The 22,388-nt window shown below is 41.2% G+C and overlaps 1 protein-coding gene across 1 annotated transcript; it reads right to left on the reverse strand.

Annotated features, from left to right (window-relative positions):
* Positions 1-12,826: 12,826 nt before the first annotated feature.
* Positions 12,827-16,359, reverse strand: LOC117061481 (vomeronasal type-2 receptor 26-like). Its single transcript, XM_033174319.1, has 3 exons — positions 16,153-16,359; positions 15,412-15,538; positions 12,827-13,728 (listed from the first exon to the last, which is right to left on the reverse strand). Exons 1-3 carry the CDS (start codon positions 16,357-16,359, stop codon positions 12,827-12,829), a joined length of 1,236 nt encoding a protein of 411 aa, XP_033030210.1.
* Positions 16,360-22,388: the final 6,029 nt, after the last annotated feature.

Raw genomic sequence — 22,388 nt, forward strand, 5'->3', positions numbered from 1 at the left:
TGTAATGGTTTATGATCTGATGATGGTGATGGCATGATGGTTTTTATTCTTTATATATAATTCTGTATATGTAAACTTCAGTTCTTTTCAATGAAATTGAGGTATACAAGCATTTTAATAAATAGTTAAAGAGATTTCACAATGGATATCTTCCTTAGGGTGCCATTTCTCTAGTAATGGTATCACTCAATATGTGTGTGTGTGTGTGTGTGTGTTTGTGTTTAGTTGTAGGCTGCCTTGTTCTATTAAAAAACCCCCAGCAATTATTCTAAAAAGCAAACCAACAAATTACCACCCTTATTCAAGATACGTTGTTATTTATTAATTGGAATAATGTGCTAATATTATGCCAAGCCAATGAATGTCATTGATTGTATGAAACAAAATGTGTATCCATTTATTTTAAACGGATGCCAGCCCATGGATGATGTCAATGATGTCATACAAGGGGCTCTGCCAATGCTCTACACCTGAGACAAGTCTCTGTGCCACTCAAGTTTCTCCTCGGTGATGGTGAGTGCTTTCTCTGGAGCTGCATGAGGATCCAGCCTTCCCACTTTGATCCTGACATAGGAATTGTTTGGGAAGGTGACTATGTTTGTAACATCAAATCCAGCTACAAATTCCCCGTGTTCATTGAACGTAATTTCGTCTCCAACAGTGTTATTGAGTGGGTTGTTCCTAAGCCATGAATGGAGCTACACGAGGAGAGAAACAGAACAGAGAGCCCCATAAGAGACAGAATATTCTCAGCAAGATATACACAAAGCATTTCCAGCTCATTCTAAGCATATCTGCTCAGAAGAAGTGTATCTGAAGAATGCACACGAAAGCTCATACCAAGAACAAACTTAGTTGGTCTCTAAGATGCTACTGGAAGGATTTTTTATTTATTTTATTTTTTTGTTTTGCTGAGAAATATATCCTAGTAAATTAAAGGTAAAGGTAAAGGGACCCCTGACCGTTAGGTCCAGTTGCGTCCAACTCTGGGGTCGCGGCACTCATCTTGCGTTAGCCTACTGGCCGAGGGAGCCAGCGTACAGCTTCTGGGTCATGTGGCCAGCATGACTAAGCAACTTCTGGTGAACCAGAGCAGTGCATGGAAACACCATTTACCTTTCAGCTGGAGCGGTACCTATTTATCTTCTTGCACTTTGACATGCTTTTGAACTGCTAGGTTGGCAGGAGCATGGACTGAGCAATGGGAGCTCACCCAGTCGCGGGGATTCGAACTGCCGATCTTCTGATCGGCAAGCCCTAGGCTCTGTGGTTTAGACCACAGCGCCACCCGCGTCCCTATCCTAGTAAATTAATTAGGGCTAATTCAATTTCCTTAGGTAAGAACAAAGTAATACACAATAGTTGGTTTTTCCTGGTCTGAGAGCTGTGTCGTTTTGTGGGAACACCTTCCTGAGGATACGTTGCCAGTGGCAGGAGGAGTAGGAGGCGAAAGTGGACATACGCAAAACAGTTTACAAAAAGATGAGAGAAGGAAATCAAGGAAAATTTGCAACCCAACTTTAAAACATACTAAAGTTAAAATCTGAAACAGATTCAAGTTACCTTAACTTTCTAAGCAACTGAGCAGGTTTGTCTAAACCAAGCATGTCCAAGGTCTGTTTGGGGGGCCTAATCTGGCCTGCTGGCTGGTTTAATCTGGCCCCTGTGGCAGTTTATTTCCTGGGGTAAAATCCTAAAAAAAACCCTCAACAACTTCAATCCTAAAAGAAGCTCAACAAGTTCAATCGTAGGGGAAAAAAAGATCAACAACTTGGTTTGGCCTTGGGTTGGCCCCCACAGCCCTTCACTTCATCAAATCTGGCCCTCTTTGAAAAAAGTTTGGACACCACTGGTCTAAACAATATATGGAAACTACAGAACGGAAATTGATGTGATGAGTCTGACCAGCTGCTTGGACCTATTTTTTTAAGAGAGCTAAAAACTAAATACATGCATACTATTCCATGTGCCACTATAATGCTCTAGCCCAAGTCATAGACGTTTGTAAGTGAGGAGACATTACCTCCCAGGGCTGCGCTTGCCAAGAATGTGGCTTGCCTCTACTCTTCATTTTTCTGTAGTTGGAGCTAGCTGAGTATTTGACATGTAAGGCATGGGCTACAGCATAAACAGCATTATAGATACTGTAGCTGTGGCCTGTCATCTTCAACTGAAAAAATTGTGCAGGAAGGTTCTCCAGCCTCTCCTCGCCAGTACATGCTCCATCAATATCTGTAGAGCCACCAGAATTTGGAACAAAGCAGTCAAATGTTTGCTCCCAGAAATCTCTGATGAAGCCATCTCCTTTTGGTTGGGTAGGACTCACACTCTGAACGAATGTTTGGAAACCTGGAATGTCTTTTGAAGGAATTGTGAAGGAGATGGTTCCATGGAACACCTGGATATCCCAGTTTCTTTGCAATATAAAGAGTGCCAAATCAATCTGGGCTGTTGTAATCCATACTTTCCCAAAAGGTGCCTTTGCATTGTAGTAAAGATTACCAGCAAGGGACTCTTTGATCCCAAAGATAATGGCGGCCAACCACCTGAGGTTTGACGTTTTGCCATATATAACAACTGCATTGGCTTTGCTGTCCCTAAAAATCGGAATGCTTTCCAATATGTATTTGTTCATATCACCCATTTCCAATATACGGATATTAGCTGGAACTTTGTTTGTGAAGGCTGAGCAGATGCCATTCTCTGAAAGCATGGCTTCTATAGTCTGCAGGAAATGCTGTCCCCCATCATCGTCAAAACTCATCAAACCAATCCATTTCCATTTGAAATGCAGAAGTAACTGGACAATTCCTTGGTACTGAAGAGATTCGTTGGGAACCATGCGGTAAAAGGAGGGGAACCCAATGTGATCATTCACTGCTGGATGAAATGAGCCATAAGAAAACTAAAATAAAAAAAGTAATGGACAGGTATTTATCTGAAGACTCTTTAAGGAATCACTGCTGTCTGACACTTACCATTTCCTGCTTTTCACACTTACCATTTCCTCTAAACAAACATCTGACTGGTGTCCAGCCTGTGGGTTCTGTATATTTGTTCAATAGCAGTCCCGTACAGATTGTATTGCGATAATCTGCTCAGGAAATTATGAAAGCCCGAAGGAGAGTGGCAAGCTAATCATTAGTCAAGCAGCCAAGAGAGCTAGAGAGTTTGGAAGGGGGGGGGGGAGAGAGATACCACCTGGGCATTCAGAATCAGACTTCTTGCCATATTACCTTCAAGGTGAGGTGGGCAGGATTATCTAATAAGACTGTCCTCCAGCTCCATGATCAGACTAACTACCCTACTACCTTCCCCATCTTCCATGATTTCATGTATTTATTGACTTCAATCCATCCTCTTACTCACAACACACATTTTCCGAGGGCATTTGTAGGACAGTTTTGCTATTAGTGATTGTTGCTTACTGACTGTGTTTCGGATACAGGTGGGTAGCCGTGTTGGTCTGCCATAGCCGAAACACAATAGAAAATTCTTTCCAGTAGCACCTTATAGACCAACTGAGTTTGTTCTTGGTATGAGCTTTCGTGTGCATGCACACGAAAGCTCATACCAAGAACAAACTCAGTTGGTCTATAAGGTGCTACTGGAAAGAATTTTCTATTGTGTTTCTGATAGATTCTGATTTACTTGTTGGCATCCGTCTTCCTTGCGAGACAATGGGTTGAAGCCAAACCACTGAGTTAACAACACAAAAGTGACCTCCCCAGGGGGCAAGCCTGGGCAGTGTATATGGTGGTCCTGGGCTGCCCAGATGACCAAGACCCTCCTCTTGACCATGCTGTTGTGGTCCAAAGGAAAGCAGAGCAAGATGTTAGACACCTGCTTGGCTGCAGGTGTTGCTGGAAGGAGGCATACAGGGTACCATCCAACCATCTTAGGGACTCTGTGTAGGGTTTACTTCTGAGCATTTTCTTCTCCTGGAGGTATCCCACAAGACAGCGGAGTTTCAGGACCAGAGTTTCCCTTCTCCTAGATGGGCTACCTTCCCAGGTTGACAAGCCCCATCTGCCCTTTCATTTACTAGCTTTATTATAAACAATTGCATGGACTGTGCAAAAAAAATGGAATATAAATCTAAGAATAAAATATTAATCATTTTGAAAATACTTCCCCATGAACTCCATACCTGTGGAATCTTGTAACGTCCCAAGACATCTGCCATCTGTGAGGAGGTATCAGACCTAAGTCCTCCAATGACTCCCATTAGGTGTGTTCTGCTGCCACATTTGTAATTTGGGAGAAAGTGGGGTGATTTGAAGAGCAGTTCCAGAGTGGTACGGTAGGTCATCCTTGCATTGTAGTAGCTATCATCAATGTGCAACCCAATTGTGGTGTTGTGCAAGATGTTGGGAAACTCGTTGATCTCTTTTATGGCGAATGCCAAGGCCAGGATGTGCTGATAAAACTTTGGAACCATCCTGCAAATAGAGACCTGCATGGTCATCATTAAAGGGAGAAATCAACATGTTGTCAATGTAGTGTTCAGCTCTAACTCGCTGGTGCTGAGCTGCAGATACTATATAACATGAAGGTGAGATCCATCAAATATAGTTTCACAAACGATACATTCTCTTGCCATTCATACAAAGTGGAGTGTGTGTGTGTGTGTGTACCAGTTCATGAGAACTGGCAAATTGCTTTGGTCCAGGAGCCAGATTGCCGAAATGGAACCATTTTTGGTGGGTGGGTGGGTGTGACACATACCGAAATGGTTGAGGCTACACCCTCCTACATTTCAACCTTCTCAACCCAGAGAGCATTTTCATTTTCATCATAGATTTTTGTTATTGAAAAGTTTGAAGAAGAAAGGAAACCAGCTGTTCCAGCAGAAATTTGGGGGGGGGGGTCAATGATATACAAGTCCGTTCTTAAAACTGCAGAAAACCTCAAACGTCATGGTGAAATTTCATTCTGAAAAGTTGTGTGCATGTAGTTGCAAAATGCATGGACAACTTTTAAAAAATATGTGCAAGAAACATAAGTCTGCTGAAACGTTTCTCCTCTGTTTTTACTTCATTTCAACAGATCTTCCTGAAGAATCCGTAATTTTAAAACAAATGAAACAAATATGGAAGCAAATAAATTAATAGGTATCATAGCCATTCCATATATGATTTAACTTATATGACATAACCGGAGTAGAGTAAAATTGTCTTTTAGAAATGTAATGACTCAAAGGTCCTGTTATTAAGGCCGTTTATTGTGTACTTCATTAATTTGAAAGGAACTTAATTTGGAGACAGTAGCAGAATACATGCAGTGTATAAGCACGCAGTCTTGCAATCTCCAAGACCTACTCCCTTCCCCCTGAAAACATCCTGTGGAGTTTGGGAGGAAGTGAGAAGGTGGTGTTTGTTCATTGGCAGTTCTTGCTTCAAATCTGATAAAAGGCACCTTCACTTTATTCATTCCATTGCGTTCTTAGAACATTCTTGGTTCGCTGTTTGTTTTGGAAAGCCTAATCCAAATGATACATTTCATTAAAAAAAAAACTGTTTTAGCTTATTGTTTACTTAGTTTTGAACGTTTTTAAATATCTTTTTAAAGTGATTTTAAATATGTGTGTGACACATACCGAAATGGTTGAGGCCACATTTGTTTTCTGTATTTTATTAAAATCAAACAAATGTCAGGTACCACCAACAAGTGCATTTATCAATACCTTTCTATTTTATTTGAATCAAAATTTTAAGATGCATCAATTTACCCTGGCCTTTGTCAACCGAAATAGAGATTCTCGCGACTGTAATTTATTTTAATCTCTGTTTAATATTTTATCATTATTATTCTTGCAATCTGCCTTGGATTTTTAGGGTAAAGGATGAGTCAGAAATCATCGTCAACAGCAATTCCATATTTAAAACCTAATTATTCATTCATAGACATGAAAACGTAAATGAAAGCCAAAATAAACTCAAACCTCTCTTCAAAGGTGCATGGGGGAAATAATTTCTTACAGATGGGCATTAATCTCTTCCTCTGAAGGGTGCATCTGGAAAGAAACTTCAGATAAAAGGAAGATGAGATGAGACATTATTCCGCCAATGATTATTTTGCTCGGCTGATACCATTCCTGTGAAATGTGCACAGGATTATTTCCTTTGCATTGACAATCTAATACTTTGCAGGTCATATGAGGTAGCAAAAGCAAGAGTAACATCACAATGCTCATCTTCCTGATGGAGTGAGTGCCAGACGTAATTCCCTCCACACACTCTACAGCATGGTAAATCTTGCAAGCCTAGTTTGAACAAGATGACTTAGATGGCTGCCTGCTCTGAAATTATTTGACCTGTATCCAGCTTACATTTAATATTTAGTGGGTGAACAAAGCATGTCTTGAATGCCAGTTGGGAACCTGACCTACACAACTCAAAGGTGGAACTATCTGCATTTAATTTCTGCCTGTCTCAAGTCCCTAACTGTATCTGGCAATGAAACAGTGTGGTTATAAAATCATGTCAATGTGAGTTGTTGTTTTTTTAGGTGTGTTGCCTGTTGTATTCTGGAAAGCCACAGAGCTTTGGCCAGCTGAATCAAACATAGTAATTTGGATAATTACAGAGGAGATAATCGGTACAGCAAAATATTTGTGCTGTGGGTGGCATCATCCATAGCAGGCCTGCTGGTGCAAAAATAGTTGTGGAAAGGTCACTCAACCCTAGTGGGACAGCAACTGAGCAGTGAGTTGAGGATGACCTACAGCGACCTGGATGATGGATTTGGTCTGCTGCAATTTATTGTTTGCACTAGAAATGGCAATGGTACAATTTTCCTCCTCTTCTCCACTGACGTTCTAGTGAATTACAGCAATCTCTGTGATGTGTAACCTAAACCATTCCTCCCACTGTGCAGTTCAAAATAAATCGTTGTTTCAGATTAACACATAAGCAACTGAGGCTTCTGGGATTTTATTAGCAAGACTTTGCAGGTCAGTTTTATAATAAAAGTAAATAAGTTGAGGGCCAAAACGCTTATTAGGTGAATTATTTACAACTACTCAGAGGACACTGATGGCTTTATACGAAAGACAGTAAAAATATTTCTATTTCTATTTCTTTTCTTTTCTGGGGTGACCTCCTTCATTGAGTCATTTCATGTTTTGAGATTAGCAACCCGATTTGTTCCAAGGCAAAATCACAAATCAAGTGTGCAATATTGGCCCATCAAGGATCAATGATCTGGGAGCCGATTCAGTTTATCTAGCACTCCGGATGGTGGCAGGCTATTCAGTACTCTCATTGTCTGAACCGGCTAATGGTACTCCTATCACTTTGCACTTCAGGCTGGGGGTCACTTTCCCTCCACCTATTTTGGTAGTATAAACAAACAAACAAACACTGGACTTTTAGAAGACATCTGAAGGCAGCCCTGTTTAGGGAAGCTTTTAATATTTGATGAATCATTGTATTTTAATATTCTGCTGGAAGCCGGCCAGAGTGGCTGGGGAAACCCAGCCAGATGGGTGGGGTATAAATATTATTATTATTATTATTATTATTATTATTATTATTATTATTATTATTATTATTATTATTATTGCCAAGATAAAACATAGAACCTTTCCCAGGCTGGTGATATTATGTTTTGTAAGTTCTCTCTGCTCAATTTCATTGTGTCACATCGCTCAGTTCTTAGGTTTCTTGCAGACATGACTAACTGCTGGAATTAATACCACTGCCCACTGTCATTAAGTATGCAGTGTGCACAAACAAAACAGACAGCATTGTGTTAAATCCTTTTGACAGCATTCATTTTGATAGAACCCAGAGAATCTTCTCAGTAAGTAAGTAAATAAATCTTTATTTCACAGGTACAGTAGTTATGTTTGGATATAATCATGACAGATCCAAATAGTTACTAGATGGACAAGTATCTAAACAAGTGAAAAAAGTCAAACTATATTTTATATTAGTTTATAAACTAATAAACACACACACACTCTCTCTCTCTCCCTAAACCAGCCCTTTCTCTCTCTGAGGAGCCAGTCGGAGTGCCCCAGGCTTCTATCTCTCTCTCTCTCTTGATCAACCAATCCCATGATCAATCCCATGATCGACCAGTCAACTGTGACCGACATGTTGCATGCACATGCCTGATTTAGGAGACTAGGCTAGTTCCACTGTCTATGGACTGCACACCAGTGCTGTAGACAAAGTTGACAGAAGGAAGCTTCTCCCCACATTATAATTTGTTGTAAATGATGCTTGAAACCAGGACATCTCTTAAATATGCATGCTCCTGGAAGAAGTGTGGCTTATCAAGCTGTTATAACAGCAAGGGAAATTTGCTGTGATTACTACATTAGACCCTGTCCAACTCTACAATTATATGAGTCTATATTCATTAAAGTTCCCCAATGTTCAACATGATCCCTATTCCACTAATAGAAAGGATCCAGAACGGAGTGTCTCAATGCTAATGTCACACTATTGAGCAACATGTGACTTAATCTCAAATATTTATTTAAAGGTACCATATAGACTTGATCAGACAGACTTGTGTGGCGGTCCGCTCAACCTGCACAGGTCCCCCAGACGTTTAACGGTCCGTTGATACCTGCACTCACCACTTTATTACTTAACCGCTGCCACCAACCAGTTTGTCTGGTATTTACTTCACTCAGTTCAGGCAAGGAGAATATTGGAACAAAACTGTTTTATTTGAAGTTTAGTACATAAGCATGTGGTTTCTGAATAAACAGTACTTTCTTGGTTGTGTTCTTGTTAACAACAGTGCCCAACGAATTCTCCCACCCCTGCTCCTACTCCTTCCCTTGCCACCCTTCTACCAGGCTCTCAATACCCACAACAAGCCCCCTAGCTAAAGACCAACGACAAGCCTAAAGACTAACGAACCAAAAATACCTAAGAACTAAGAACCCCAGACCAAAGAACTAAGACCTAAAGAACCCCTTTCTTTCCCCGGGAGGGGTTTATATCGTCCACATAACTCCGCCCCCTCAAGGTTCTTACTGGTTATTCCCTTTTAACACCTTCTATGCCACTCTGAAGTTTGGGTGAACGCCACATACCTCCCCCCTTTAGAAAGTTTGATTCAGGAGGGTACACTTTGCCAAGTGACCTCCTGATCAAACTGCATGGCACCTTAATTTAAACAAACATTTTTCTATGCTTACTAACCTTAACCTCTCATATCATACCGGCATAAAATTGTGTTTGTTTGTTTTTTATTATATACAATAGTTCATGCAACATTAGGTCTTTAGTTCATTGCAAGAAAAGTTGTAACTGTCCATTTTAACCTTTGCCTTTGGGTCTTCGGGATAAGGCATCTGCGATGATGTTCAGGATCCTTTCACACTCCTTATTGTCCTTAAATGCTGCAAGAAGTATCTTTCTCTGACACCAGTCTTTTCTCTGCCGTACCTGATGTGATGCAAGCTGTCTTCCTCTGCCGTATGACACAGTCCAACTCCGCTTCCTGCACTCGAGGCGTCTGTAATGATTGTGGATTCCAAGCTGTGTGGAGTCCTTGTATCTCAGGGTCAAAAGCTCTCTTGGACCAACTTCTCCCTCCTTCTGGATCTCTGTTAAGGGTTCAAGCTCGAGGTCTTGTACACACATCTCCACGTCATCAACGGCTGCATAAGAATTGGTTGTCTGGCTTTTAAACGTACTGGGAACTGTTTTCATAAGTTTATGGATAGCTTCTTTTTTAGTCAGCTTGCTGAAGCTTTCTATACAAGCGTGATCACTTAATGAAAGTAGGCTAAAAGCTCTGATTGCTTATTGCTCATAACAATCTCCTTTGCTGTCAGTCCATCTTTGCTCTGTATTGATTTAACAGTTCCCACTTTGAGCCATTTGAAGACTACTTTTTTATGTCTTTGCTGTGGTGGCCACATTAACGCTGTGTAACCACGTTTATCTTGGACATTTATTTGTGTTGCGTAAGCAGCAGGGTACCCATCTTCCCACCACACAATCTCTAGTGTAGGAAACACTTTCACTTTCATAGAAAGTTGATGGGACACCATGCCAGCTATAACTTCCAGGACGTTTTTCTTTCTATATTTCCAATTGCTGAATGGTTTATCATAAATATGACTAGTTGTTCTAACTGATCTCACAGATAGGTCACTGGTCACACTGCAGGTATACCCTTCTTTACCAACTTCACGGGCTTTTTCAACCACGTGACTACTGTAGTCTAGATTGGGTTCATGGTTTAGTGAATTAACTGGCCTTGAGGCATTCAGTTGGACACTAGGGATTTCATCGTCCATCCTGAATGTCAGGTATTTTGTGCTATTAATCCCCATGGGTGCGCTAAACACACTGCTGTGCATGTTTTGCAGGATCTTGCCCCTATATTTAGTTGGAACCACCAATCGTTGTTGTATCTCACCACCACCCCTTGCTGGGTTGATAAGAATTTCTCTATATAATAAACCTTGGTCCAACTTAAATTGTTCTGGGCTCTCAGGAGTTAAGCATTTATTTACCTCTGCCGCCCCAAAATAGGGTTTTAATTCTAAATCCTCCTTTTGTTTTTCCATAAAGCTTGAGGCTTGACTATTAGTCAGGGGAAATAATAAAGCGTCTCTTGTTTCCATAGACACCCTTCCCCCCAGCTGCTCTCCTTCCTTAGTTGTTACAGCAACTGTATCATTTTGTTCAGGCCTGGGCAACAATAACTTCTCTTGTGCTCTGGTGACTATAAAAGCACTTTGCACATGTTCTACTATATCCCAGCCAATAAGAACTGCAGTGGGAATCTCTTCAGAGATCGCTACTTCCCACTGTCCTGACCAACTCTGACATCCAATTTTAACTTTTGCCATCGGTAGTGCCTCAGGATGTTTGAAAATTCCCTTTATTCTTATAGTCTTCCCGGGAATGATGGCCTCCGATTTTACTATATCGGGGTGAAGGATTGTGATTTGTGAGCCCGTATCCTTCAGCCCACGGTATCTTTCTCCCTCTACCCAAATGTTTTCCCCAGCACTTTGTAATAGGTGTCCATCATGTTGGATTGTATTACAATGTAGCACCTTGGCCTCAGCTACCTCCTTAGGCCCCTGCTCAACTGTATTCCAGTTGGTTGCCACGACAACCGAGTCAGTTGGGCCCTGCTCTACAGCCTGGACACCAAATGTCTTCTTTGTAGTTGTGGGACTTTTTATTTTCTCTTTTCCTTGCCAACATTCATCCCTCCGATGACCCTTTTCCCCACATTTCCCACAAAAGATTTCAGGAGGATCTGTCTTGTTGGGTTTATTAACTTTTCCCTCAGCACTCCCTGATTGTAGGGATGTCTTTTCATTGGGCCCCTTCTCTGAGGAGTAATTTCCCTTAGTGGAGTCTGAGGTGAATTTTCCTCGATTTTGTTCAGTTTTATTTTTATTGTTCTCCCAATTCCTCCCCCCATATATGGGTCCATCATACACATAGTCTCGGATTTCATTAATTTCATCTCCTAACCGTGGAGCTACTGCAATGCTTGTGGGGTATCTATCTTTATATTCTGGGAAACGTGTTAACTCTATTTTCACAAGTGTTTGCCCATTGGTATTGTTACTGTTATTCTGCTTTTTTATTGCAGTCACTTCCAATCTTCTCATTTCTAATTGAAACTGCATTTCTTTTTCCCTCATTCGCTCCTCTTTCTCAGATTTCATTTTTTCTGCTTCTAATTCCTGCTCAGCTTTTAATTTTTCTTTTTCCTGCTCAGCTTTTAATTTTTCAAGCTCTAATTTGAAGTTATATTCTTGTACTAATTTCCACTTTTCAAAATCCTCTGAGAACTGTGGAACCTCTACCTCGGGTGGGGTTGTAGTCATTTCTTCTACTCTAGTTTCCTCCCCCTGAGGATTCCCATTCTCTTCACCAGAGCTTTCGTAAGAGGTTTCTCTCACTGGGTTCTTAGTCTTTTTGGGTGGCATTTTCTTAAAAATAGGAGTTCGAACAGTCTATTAAAGAAAAGAACGTTTTTCTCTCTCTGTTTTCTGGGCTAGGTTCTCCAAGACTATGGTCTCAAAGTCACGCCTAAGGTTCTTTCTCTAACCTTTTCCAGCGTACTTTCCCCCGACCACAACTTAAACCTTTCTGCCAGAATAACTTTTGAGATCACCAGTTCTTAATTCTTTCTCAGCCTCACGGTGATCAAGAGTCTCCACAATTACACCCTAGGACGGGATAATATCCTTTCCAGATTTATCCTCTCCCCCTTCCAGGTGTATTGCTCCTCTCTTTCCAGTCACTGGACTTTTTGATCCCACCGCTGTGCCACCACTTGTGGCGGTCCGCTCAACCTGCACAGGTCCCCCAGACGTTTAACGGTCCGTTGATACCTGCACTCACCACTTTATTACTTAACCGCTGCCACCAACCAGTTTGTCTGGTATTTACTTCACTCAGTTCAGGCAAGGAGAATATTGGAACAAAACTGTTTTATTTGAAGTTTAGTACATAAGCATGTGGTTTCTGAATAAACAGTACTTTCTTGGTTGTGTTCTTGTTAACAACAGTGCCCAACGAATTCTCCCACCCCTGCTCCTACTCCTTCCCTTGCCACCCTTCTACCAGGCTCTCAATACCCACAACAAGCCCCCTAGCTAAAGACCAACGACAAGCCTAAAGACTAACGAACCAAAAATACCTAAGAACTAAGAACCCCAGACCAAAGAACTAAGACCTAAAGAACCCCTTTCTTTCCCCGGGAGGGGTTTATATCGTCCACATAACTCCGCCCCCTCAAGGTTCTTACTGGTTATTCCCTTTTAACACCTTCTATGCCACTCTGAAGTTTGGGTGAACGCCACAACTTGTTATCTATTTTAATTCTTTCTTATGTTCAGCTGCTCTTTGCTATTCAGATCAGGTCTGAGTAAAATGACATAGCATTTTGGAGAAAAGATGCAGCTCAGTAACCCAAAACTGGAGGACAAAATGGAGAAGATCTCCACAGCCACCATGTACTTCCCCTTTGTACTCAGATACGTGGGAACAAAGGACAGCCATACCGTGCAAAAGATCAACATGCTGAAGGTAATGAACTTGGCTTCATTGAAACTGTCTGGCAACTTTCTAGCTAAGAAGGCCACCGTGAAGCTGACAATGGCCAGGAGACACATGAAGCCCAACACACAGTAAAACATGATAGTCGAACCTTCATTGCATTCAAGCACAATTTCCTTCGGCATTGAGTGTATGTCCAAGTCTGGGAATGGGGGAGTGGTTGCCAGCCACACACTACATATTGTGGCTTGAATCAGCGTGCAGGAAAGGACTATGGAGATGGCTAATTGTTTCCCCACCCATTTCCTGATCCTGGACCCTGGCTTCGTGGCCATGAAAGCTAGAACCACAATGGTGGTTTTGGCCAATACGCAAGAAACTGCCATGGAGAAGATTATGCTAAAAAGTATTTGTCGAAGGAGGCAGGTCACAACCTCTGGCTGTCCAATGAACAGCAAAGCAGAAAGGAAGCAGAGCAGGAGGGCGATGAGGAGAGTGTAGGTGAGGCCCCTGTTGTTCGCTCTGACTATGGGTGTGTCCTTGTTCTTCATAAAGATTCCAAGCACAAAAGCTGTGATGCAAGACAAGGAGAGAGCAAAAGTGTCCAAGCTGATCCCCAGAGCCTCTTTGTGAGAAAGGAAGGTTATTGTTTTCAGAAGGCATGTATCCTGAGCAATGTTTGGATATTCATCTCCTGGACATTGAAAACAGTCATCCATGTCTGGAATCAGAATACAAAGAACATAGCATGCATAAATGAGAATCTCAGCCCATGCAACATCCATCTATGCATTTATTCATTTATTTCTCCCTTTGCAATAGCGTTGGTAGCACAAAAGTATCCAAGTTAAGGATGCAGTAGGAATTGTATATATCCCTGTTCCCAGATACAGGGGTATGTTCAGATCACGTGTTTTAAGGGGATGGTGATTTTTTTAAAAAAATGCATTTCCAGAAGGTTTGAAAGTGATTGAGAAAATCATACACTTCAGACTTCATACTTTCTGCATCACATTTCTGTGCATATGCACTTTTAAAAATATTTATATGTTTATTAAAAGTTTTCAGTGGGAGAATACAGTAGTGCCTTGGAATTCAAACAGAATCTGTTCCAGAAGTCCATTTGACTTCTGAAATATTCAAAAACCAGAGTGCAGCTTCTGATTGGTTGCAGGAAACTCCTGCAGCCAATCGGAAGCCACTGAAGCCCCATCAAACATTAGGCTTCCAAAAGAATGTTTGAAAACTGGAACATTCCTTTATGGTTTTCAATTGTTCAGGAACCAGAATGTTCAACTCCCAAGACGTTCGGGGGCTGAGGTACGAATGTAATGTGAAAGAAAAGAAAGGAGAAGAACAAACAAAACACAACTGAAATTATGATACAATCCAGCGTATGAGTATGCAAGTAATACAAATTATTCTAATAAATGTAAAATTATTAACAAGACATTACGATTTTATAAATGGATCCCAAGTATTCTATATTTATCCGTGCACAATCAGTGTGTAAAAGCATTCCATTCATGTGTTGCAGCAGATCATGTCTTCTCCTCATATGCGCTTGTAGGGAGTTCAATATTATATAGGCAAGTCTTCATCAACCTCATGCGTCCAAATGCTTTCAGCTACAACCCACAGCAACCCCGCAAGAACAGCTTTTCAGCATGGGACCAATGAGAGTTGTAGTTGAAATCATCTGGAAGGCACCAACAACAACAACACCACAAACTAATAATCCCCCCTCCCACAGTTCATTTTAAAGGGCATTGTATGTCAGGCAGCCCAAAGCCTGGTTGAAGAATACAACAACAACCACAGACATAGCAAGGTCAATTCAATGAGTAAATGCAAAATTCCTGGAGTGGGTGTGTGGGTTGGTGTAATGAAGAAGAGCTGGGTGTTGGGGGCTGGAGCAGGCTGGTTTAAATCCCCCGGGTGAAGACCTGGTGGTTCCCTCAAGCCCACCTATGGAGAGCCCAGCTCTCTGCACCAGCCTCCCATTGGCTAATTCGGCAGGCTGACGTGGAGCAGGATGTCAAGGCATCCTGACGTGGAGCAGGATCAGTCCCTGACACATAGCCTAGTATCATTGGCAAGGAGGGCGCTGGTTGTCCCACAAAGCCACTGCTCCCCTAAAAGGGGGGGGGGGGTAAGGAGACTTGTCCTTGAAGGAGTTAGGCACTTCTTGAAGAAGAAAAAATGCACATTTTGAAAATTGGAGTTGCAAATCTCCTTGAACCATCATCCAAGGGGGTGGTGATGTGCTATGTTGTCTTGTACAGAGAATAAGGTTTTAATTAGATCATGTTTGCTTCTAAAAACTGATGTGAATAAGCAAAGTCATAGCTGTTCAATTTGATGAGCTACTGATTAGGTGGATTACTTATAAGAAATTTCTGACCTTTCTGGTTTGAGATCTTCCCTTCTGGACATGGAAAGCAATCATAGCAGCAAAATTGCTCCCCTTCTTTCTTGGTCCTACTATAACCCGGATGGCAGTGGTCATTACACATGGAAAGCGGCTGTGACTGTGCATAAAAGAAAGAACAATGTCCTTACATTGAGATCTTTTATTTTGGAAATTTTATCTCAGTCTTCTCTATCCAGTTAAGAAATGGCTTCACAGTGGGGTTGTGTAATAACATCAGTTCCGGAGGGCATGTCTGGGCCATTGAGAGATGTGACAGGAAAGATCAGGGAATGGATTTGATACAAAGAATTAAAAGCCACTTTCATCCTCTGAAATACCCCCAAATTGAACTAAGATTTATATCAGCATAGGAACTGATCTAAATCTCTACCGTGAAAGAGAAGAAAATTGAAAGGATAGAGGATTTCAAAAATGCTCTTTGGCCACACCAGTGAGAGTCCAGGATTGCTTTAGATGGGTGGTTGAACAGTCATCAGTTTTTCTCTACTACCAGCAACCTTCGACTAGAACAATTAAAAGGCCAAAGGAGGTTGCATAGTAATGAAATTTCAGCATTCTGCAAGGTAAATGTTTTAGTACAAAAGCATCTTTTCACTGGGGAGTTCAAAATTTCAAGAACATTGAACTACAACCATTTGAGTATCTAGAAAACTCACTTCTTGAATATTGAGGAAATTAATCAATACAGCTTGAAATATGCAAGGACTGCACCTGGTTAAATTGTTTGGGCCATATGATGAGATCCTCATGAATGGTGAAGACGTTGTCCAGGGAGGTCACAACATCTTTCTTATCTTGGAGAGTCGGAGGGTCTATCTTTCCAACTTTAACCCTCAAGAAGGTCTGGTTTGGGAATGTGACCCAGTTTATAATGTCAAATCCAGCAGCCAATTCCCCATTTTGATCAAAGGACACCATTTCCCCCACACTGTTGTTGAATGAAATACTTCTAAGAATGTGGTGGAGCTATGTTAGGAGGAAGAGAAATTGTAAGTGTGTAAAGGTGCAAAACAGGGAACTATGAAATATGATGATAATTTTTTTTACTTCGAGTGTTCAGATTGTGTTCCCTTGAAATTTTTTATACAGGCCAATGGCATCAACAGTAACAATAAATCACCTAAAATTCCAGATGAGCTCCATTTCTTCTCAACAATGCCTCTGGGGTGATACTAAGGTGCTACTGGAAGGAATTTTTTATTTTATTTTGTTTTGACTATGGCAGACCAACACGGCTACCTACCTGTATATGATGATTAATTATTCTTCTAAATAAGTCATTGGGGGGGGGGGAATGGTGACAAGCCGGCTGTTCATGGAAGTACAAACAAACACTTGTAATGATGATCAAATTACATTTTAAAGAAAAGGGGTGGGAAGCTGTAAGAACTCTCTTCTCCTTTTCTGGTAACTGCATCCCACAAAGCACACAAAAATCCATTATGTGCTTTGAAATAGTTCCATTACAAAGCTTTGCCATCACTAGTTATAGTCAAACCACTGCTCAGCTTTTTATAACTTGCTATGGGCAGCGGTTTTTTGTTTTTTTTTAGAAGACAGTCATTTCTTCAACCACCATTTAGATGCCAAAACTCTATCCTTGATAATGATGCAAGTTTCTGAACAACCTAAGGGATGATTTTGCACAAAATATGTGGTGGTGTCTTCCACCTGATCAGGCCATTACCTGCCACTGTTGAAGCTTCCACCTTCCACCACGTGGCATTCCTTTGTATTTGAATTGTGACAAATAGCTGGCATGCAAACTATGCGCTATTGCATTGACAGCATTGTAGACGCTGTAACTATGAGCACTCATGCCCATTTCAAACACAGAAACAGGAAGCATCTCCAGCCTCTCATTCCCAGAACACCTTTTCCTGTCCATCTTGTGTGCCGCAGAACTGGGAAATGAACAGTCAAATGATTCTTCCCAGAACTCCTGGATGAAGCCATCTTCTTCTTCTGAAGCAGGGATTCTGTTCTGAAGAAATTTGCGGAAAAGTAGAACCTCCTTCGAATGAATTGAAAGGGACAAAGCACCATGGAGTAAATCTATGTCCCAATTTCTTAGGAAGGGGAATGATGTGAAATCCATCTGGGCTGTCATAACCCAAATTTTAGCCATTGTCCTCCATGGCATATTCTCCATTTCTGCAATCTGGGGCATTACTCTCAAAACCATCATGGTCTGAATTTCTCCATGCACAAGCACAACATGGGCAGTACTTGACATAATAACACTGACTGTCTTGAAGCCCTCTCCTACCATGTCTCCAAAGCCACTGGAAGAAGTTATTTTGGGGATTTTTTCTATGAAGTCAAAGCAGATACCACCCTGGGAAAGCAGAGGAAGTATGTTCTCTATAAAGCTCTCTGTATTGTTGTCATCCTGGGAAACAACTCCAATCCACGTCCACGAGAAATGCAGAAGTAAGTGGAGAATTCCCTTGTACTGAAAGGCACCATTTGGGAACATGCGGTGGAAGAAAACAGCCTGAGTTTCTTTATTCATGACTGGGGAAGAGCCGTATATGAGCTAGATTTGGAAAGGTAAGAGAAGAGAAACATTTGCTTCTTTGTGAGTATAGAGACATGGCAAATTGTGCTTTCCACCCAAATTGTTTTATCCTTGAATACCAAAACCAATCCAGTACTAAATATCTATAAAGATTGATATGCGTGTAATGAATCATGTATATAATCTTAGAAAATATATTTGACCTGTGGTCCAGCTCACCCCATTCCTCACCCACCACCACTCTGGTGGCAGCGTGGCTGTATAAGCTAGGGAAAACTTTCACATTCAATATATCAGATGGGTAAAACATCTCTGGAACTGAAATCATGCTATATTTAAGTGGCCTGGGAAAAATTAGCTAATGGTCCAGCAAAGAAGGACAAGGAGTATGAAACTTACCTTGGGTCACTGAGCCATGAGGCCTTGCCCATTTTTTAAACTATGGGTACCAAAATGAATAAGGTTGATAGATGATAGATAGATGATAGATAGATAGATAGATAGATAGATGATACAGTAGATAGATAGATGATAGATAGATAGATAGATAGATAGATAGATAGATAGATAGATATAGATAGATGATAGATAGATAGATGTGATAGACTACAAGGTTTATTTTATTTCACTAATATTCTGAATGTGTGTCTCTGTTTCAGTGACAACCATTCCAGTCCTCAAGATGCATCAAGATGGAAGTGAATGAAGTTCAAATGACTTGTTCAACCTAGAGGTGCTCCACACACACGTCTTACTTGTGGCATCTTGTACATGCACAGGATAGTTGCCATGTGAAGACAGACATTAGAGTTTGGTCCCCCAATGAATGCTACTGGAGTATTCTCAACATCACACTTGTAGTTCGGGATGAACGTGGCCCTTCTGCAGAGAAGTTCTATGGAGGCTTGATAGGTCCAGCTGGCACTGAAGTGACTGTTATAGATGTGGAATCCAAGGGTGACATTGCGCAGGATTCGGGGGTCGGCATTGATCTCCTTCACAGCAAATGCCAAGGCCAGGATGTGCTGGTAGTTCTGAGTCAGGACCCTTTATCAAGTGTCATATGGTGAGAGTCATGTGTTACATTTTACACCATCGGCTTCAGTTCATCACATTCACAACATTTCAGTTCAGCGTATAATTAATTGCACATATATTGCACATAAATAGTTTTTAAGGCCAAGGTCAAAAGTAGTGTAAACAAGGACCTCCAATTTCTAACATCATCTCATTTACAAAGATACAGTCATTGTGTTTCAAACAGAAGCAGCAGCAATAGACATTTGCAGCACAACCATATAGGCCAATGGGAATGAAGAGGATGTTAACTTATACTCCGACCTGACTTTCCATGGCTGCACTAGTGCCTACTCCTTAAGCCCTATCCAGGCATGTCGCTTCATTCAACAGCAAAATATGCAAGGTTTTTAGCGGAGGCAATGAGATTAAGATCCATTTTTTGATTATTGATGTAAACCGCTAAAATGTTTTTTGTAAACTTAAGATTTTACCTCTATCTGCAGTATATTTTACTTTTTTGCTATGGCTAGTTGCTGCTGCAGATAAAGATTCTTCTGATCTAATCGTGTGAAACAGAACAGAACAAGCAAGCTAGACTCCCTGATGTTATTCCCATTGCCCTCTTGAAACTCAACTTCAAGCTTCAGAAACAGTTGATCCTCGACAAATATTTTCATTTGTCAAGACTCCTCAGAGCATCACTCTTCCAAAACTCTTGGAAATCAGCAGCTCCCACAACAGCTATAATGCCTGTAATGTTGATGAACAAACCCTGAAATATTTCATTGAAACTCAAGACATTACATGTAGTATACCTGTTTATATCAGTTCCAAGAAATGTCCCACATATTTAGCATCAAAATGGAGAGATGGTGATCATCTCTATAAAGTACAATTGAAAGCCATATGCTGTCCAGACTACAACATAACGAGAAAATGATTAATCTGTAGTTTGTTCATCCTCATGTTACAAAGAGGGATTGAGATTTCAGATATCCACAAAAATAATCCCCAAAACTAACTGGCTGACCCTAAAGGCAATCAATACAGCAACATACACGTCCCACAGTTTGCTCCCAAATCCCCTACAAAAGAGTAGCATTTCTGGGAATAGTATCATTAAAACAATACAATATGGCTTTAAAGCAACATACATGTGGTCATCGGAAAGTTCCTGAGCCGGGTGTTTTCCAAAGGATATGGTGCTTGAAGGAATGTAGATCAGAGAAATAATGCCAGCAATGATGAGGTCTCCCGACTGATAATATTTGTGAATAATCGGAACAGGTTCTTTGATAGAACATTGAGGAAGAGGAGCCAGCGTGCATATCCCATGGGACAGCAGAAGGAACACCACCACCCCAAATACTACCATCTTGCAGAGAGTTTAATGGTAGACACCAAGCCATCTGCTCTGTAATTCTTATTCAGCTAAGTTTGAATGATCACTCACCCAGCTGATTCAAAGGCAAACAATACAGAATAAAGAATAGGTGGCCATTCAGAGCTGTGTCTACAGGCCCAGCTCTGAGTGACTCTTAGGTATTAATAACATCCCTTAGTCTTTGATTGTTATTTTGCATGGGACTGGTAGACCACCCCAAGGATAGGGGGAAGAAGTAGTAATAATGATGATTAATCTGATAATTGCAGGTCTGGTAGGAACTTCATCTGATTCATTGTTTCTCTACTATATTGCAAAAGAAAACATGTTTTTCGCATCTCAGCTGAAGTCTTCTCTGGGCAATGCTCAGTGGAAGGAAGTTTCAACTTGTTATAGTTACAGGTGGGTTCACAACTGAGGTCTTAGAAAGAAGAACACAGGCATGTAGCTGGTTTGAACTATATTTATTCACTGAGGTGGAGTAGACTTTTGCAGAAGTTCCAAATGGACCTGTACTTTCAAAACTTGAATGTTTTAGAATCCAAATGAAAAACCATATTTGGACCTTCTTTGGACTGCATCTGGGGGGAGGCAGCCAACAGAGCTTCTTGTGCCACCATGCCCACTGATTAGATAGCTGGCACATGGGCTCTGTCTGGATGAAGGGGACAAAGCCTAGAAACAGACCAGAGTGGAGACTCTACCTCTACGGTCCACTCTGCAGGTGTATTTTATTTTTAAAATTCATCACCCACCCTTCACCATGAGGTTACAGCAAGCTGCAACAAATAAAAAAATAAAATTTTAAAATAGATACAAATGAGTAGAATTTCAACGTCTCCAGTTTCTCCTCCTCTCTCCAGCTGATCCAGCCTTTCTCGGATAACACATGCTTTGAATATGAACACTGAAATGCTTCCCTAAAAAAACCTGGAGATGTTTGGACTGTGTTGCATAGTAATCACGTTTGGTGCTCCTTGTTGTGGTCTTCACTGCAAAAGAGAGAGAACCCTGAAGATACTGCGAGTCATTAGGAGAAATCGAGAAGTCAGAGCTGATTTCATGGAAAGCTGTTGTGATCCAGACTTTTGCCCCTATTTCCTTCTCATACACATTGCGTATTGAGCAGGATACGATGATTTCCATTACATTGGTTACACAGCAAACAAATATCCCAACTTCTCTCCAGAGGAGGAAAGGTTCCCTTTGGCTGATCGGGTTCAAATTACTTTCTTTCAATTTTTTGGATAAGGCAATGCAAATCCCTCTGCTGTGGCTGAGGCCTTAAGCAACTCAGGCCTGCGGCGCATGTCTCAAACTTCAACACTTGTACACTGACATCAGCAGAAGTCACGTAAATCTTTTCCAAAGTACAAAACTTAAACAGACTGGCATATACTGTATATACTTGAGTATAAGCCTAGTTTTTCAGCACATTTTTTGTGCTGAAAAAGCTGCCCTCGGCTTATACTTGAGTGAGACGGGCGGTGGGGGCGGCGAGAAAGAAACCCTTTCTCTCCGCTCGTGCCGCCACCCACTCTCCCCAGTCAACCATTCCTTAAGAAGCGTACAAGAACAGCGGTTCTTTACTCTCCCCAGGCAGCTTGTTCCATTCCTGAACTGCTCGCATAAATGCAAACTTGGCAAAGGAGGAAGAGAAAGGAGCAGCCCAAAGGGCTGCTTTTGGGCTGCTTGTTCCTCCTCCTCCTCCACAGCGGCAAAGGTGAATCGGCTTATACTCGAGTCAATAAGCTTTCCCAGGTTTTTGTGGGAAAATTAGGTGCCTCGGTTTATATTCGGGTCGGCTTATATTCGGGTATATACGGTACTCACCTTTTCCCCACACAAGCTATTATAGCAACAATTATGGATTATTTTTCTGGAAGTGCAATAAGTAGACAGTTGCTTCTGTTGATTAAAAAAATCAACAGACAGTTTTAGCAGTTTGGCCTATTTCACTCAAAGATAAGTATAATTATGAGTTTGGATCCAGCCCAGTATCTCACATACATTTTCTTTTGT

Source organism: Lacerta agilis, chromosome 17 (assembly GCF_009819535.1).
Source record: "Lacerta agilis isolate rLacAgi1 chromosome 17, rLacAgi1.pri, whole genome shotgun sequence".
In the NCBI taxonomy this organism is placed as follows: domain Eukaryota; kingdom Metazoa; phylum Chordata; class Lepidosauria; order Squamata; family Lacertidae; genus Lacerta; species Lacerta agilis.